At 43.4% G+C, this 2428-nt stretch overlaps 1 protein-coding gene across 2 annotated transcripts in view; it reads right to left on the reverse strand.

Moving 5' to 3' along the window:
• Window positions 1-882: 882 nt before the first annotated feature.
• The window catches only part of LOC109507464 (retinal-specific ATP-binding cassette transporter-like), a 21658-nt gene continuing 20112 nt past the window's right edge, over window positions 883-2428 (reverse strand). For both annotated transcript variants that reach the window (XM_019856913.1, XM_019856912.1), the window contains 3 exons: window positions 1829-1921; window positions 1386-1635; window positions 883-1286 (listed from right to left, as the gene is read on the reverse strand). In XM_019856913.1, coding sequence (XP_019712472.1) covers window positions 1170-1286; window positions 1386-1635; window positions 1829-1921 — 460 coding nt within the window. In that variant the 3' untranslated portion in view covers window positions 883-1169. The remainder of the gene's footprint in view (window positions 1287-1385; window positions 1636-1828; window positions 1922-2428) is intronic.

Raw genomic sequence — 2428 nt, forward strand, 5'->3', positions numbered from 1 at the left:
AAAAACGGCTTCCTATACATGGTCGTTTTTTTCGGCAAAAAACGACTTACTATACATAGTCGTTTTTTTTCGTCTAAAAACGCCTTACTATACATGGTCGTTTTTTTTCGGCAAAAAAACGCCTTACTATACATGGTCGTTTTTTTCGTCTAAAAACGCCTTACTATACATGGTCATTTTTTCGTCTAAAAACGCCTTACTATACATGGTCATTTTTTTCGGCAAAAAACGCCTTACTATACATGGTCATTTTTTTCGGCTTTTCCTTAAAAAAATCCTAAACACATGATGTACAGTGGCCAATATATGATTTTACCTTGAAAATGTGTAGCTTTTTTTCAAAAATATGTATAGTTATTTATTTTTGGTGATTCTTAAAATCGGCTCACGGTGGTCCAGTGGTTAGCTTGTCAGCACGTCAGCCTCACAGTGCAGAGGTGCAGGGTTTGATTCCGGCTCCGGCCTCATGTGGAGTTTCCATGTTCTCCTCTTGCCTGTGTCGGTTTTCTTCGGGTACTTCAGTTACATCCCACATTCCAAAAACATGCGTGGCAGGTTCATGGAACACTCGAAATTATCCCTTGGTGTGAGTGTGTGCGTGGATGGTTGTTCTTCTGTGTGTGCCCTGCGATTGGCTGGCAACCGGTTTAGGGTGTCCCCCGCCTACTGCCCAAAGACAGCTGGGATAGGCTCCAGCACCCCCCTTGACCCTTGTGAGAAGTGGATCTCTCTGCCCATCTCTTTAACTTTTTAATAATCCTCGAATACATCATATTGTTGTTGCTCAATTTTTTCCCAAAGTACATGACATTATGTTAAAAAAACCCCAATATATAATCTTAACAGTGGCTTCATAATATAAAGGCCTTCTCTACATATACAGTGGCGAATATAATATTCGAATGTCATCTGCACTTTGTCTATACTGCTTCTTCAAGATGAATATAGCATGAAATAATTACATATCAAATCAAACAGACAGCATGCACTTACATTAGTACATGTCATATACAGTTCATAGAAATGTGGTGTGCATTTATGCAGACATCCATTTTAAAAAAAAAAACAGCCTCTGTACAGCCTGCGGGGGCTTCAGTATTCATTTGCCACATAGTATGTACACATTCCTATACACATGCATATAAATGTTTATTGTTAATGAGCACATATCAGGTTTTCCTCTTCACAGGCGCGATTTTCACATCCTTGCGTCGGCCCGCGCCACGCCGCTGCAACGTGACCGTATCATCCTCCGCCGTCTGCTGCTTGGCAAAGTTGACGAACACCTGCAGGCACACGTACACACACACATATAAGTGAGCATGCAAAAAACACATACAACCAAACAAGGATATACAAAAACATAAAAATGTGTGGGCCTATACCTGGTCTAGCGTGGTCTGCGAGACGGAGTAGTCCTGGATGCCGAGTCGCTCCTTGTTGGAAACGACCAGCTGGAAGATCCTGGCTAGCGAGGACGACGCGATGTGGTACTGCAGTGTGTTGTAATGTTTCTCGCGCCGCACGCACGCCGGGAAGCTGCTCTCCATGAACGCCTCCACGGGCTCCAGGTCGGGAGCCGCACCCGCTTTGGCCGCCTTCAGCTTCATGGTCAGCACGTAGCCGTCGCCAAATCTGCGCCAGATGTCACCCGTCGCTTTTCAGTGGATCTTTTTGTGCTCTGAGTCTCCAAATATTAGCAACAGCTTTCACGATATAAGTTCAGTGACTTTTTAATCATACCGTTTTAGTCAATATTGAACAGGAATTTCTATTCATTTATTTGTAATTATAACTTTGAGCATTATTTTAAAAAAAGGGGTCTTACTTGTATTTGAGGTGCTGGATGGTTCCAAGACATTTGAAGGTGCCGTTGACCATGATGGCGAGTCGCGTGCACAGGGCCTCGCACTCCTCCATGCTGTGGACGCAAAACATAACATAACATAAAACCCTCAACTCACGACGACGACTAAAATCGGAGGAAGCGGGAAATGCCTGAACGCAGCTTTCAAGATGGCCGCCCGACTCATCAAAATTAAAGGGATCCTGTCCTCATTATAAATTGTTCACTTCAAGTCAGGAACACATTTCGGTCCTACTTTTCTGTTCGACAATAGGCTCTATCGTGAAAAAAATCATTTTAAGAGGGAGAACTAATTGCAAACAACTGAGATAATGTGGTTGCATAAGTGTGCACATCCTTGAAGAACAGGGATCGGGCTGTGTTCAGAATTATATTCAGAACTCGTGTTAAATGGGAATCAGCACACACTTGCCACTTTTAAGTGCCTCTGATTAGCCCTAAATAAAGTTCGGAAGTTTTAGTAGGCTTTTCCTGACTTTTTCTGGCAGAAGCTTGAAGGTTCTATGCTTATTTTGACCGCTATTTGGAACTGTTCAGAATCCCACCCCCCCCCCCCCCCCC

Source organism: Hippocampus comes, unplaced genomic scaffold (genome assembly GCF_001891065.2).
Source record: "Hippocampus comes isolate QL1 unplaced genomic scaffold, H_comes_QL1_v1.1 scaffold105, whole genome shotgun sequence".
Classification (NCBI taxonomy): domain Eukaryota; kingdom Metazoa; phylum Chordata; class Actinopteri; order Syngnathiformes; family Syngnathidae; genus Hippocampus; species Hippocampus comes.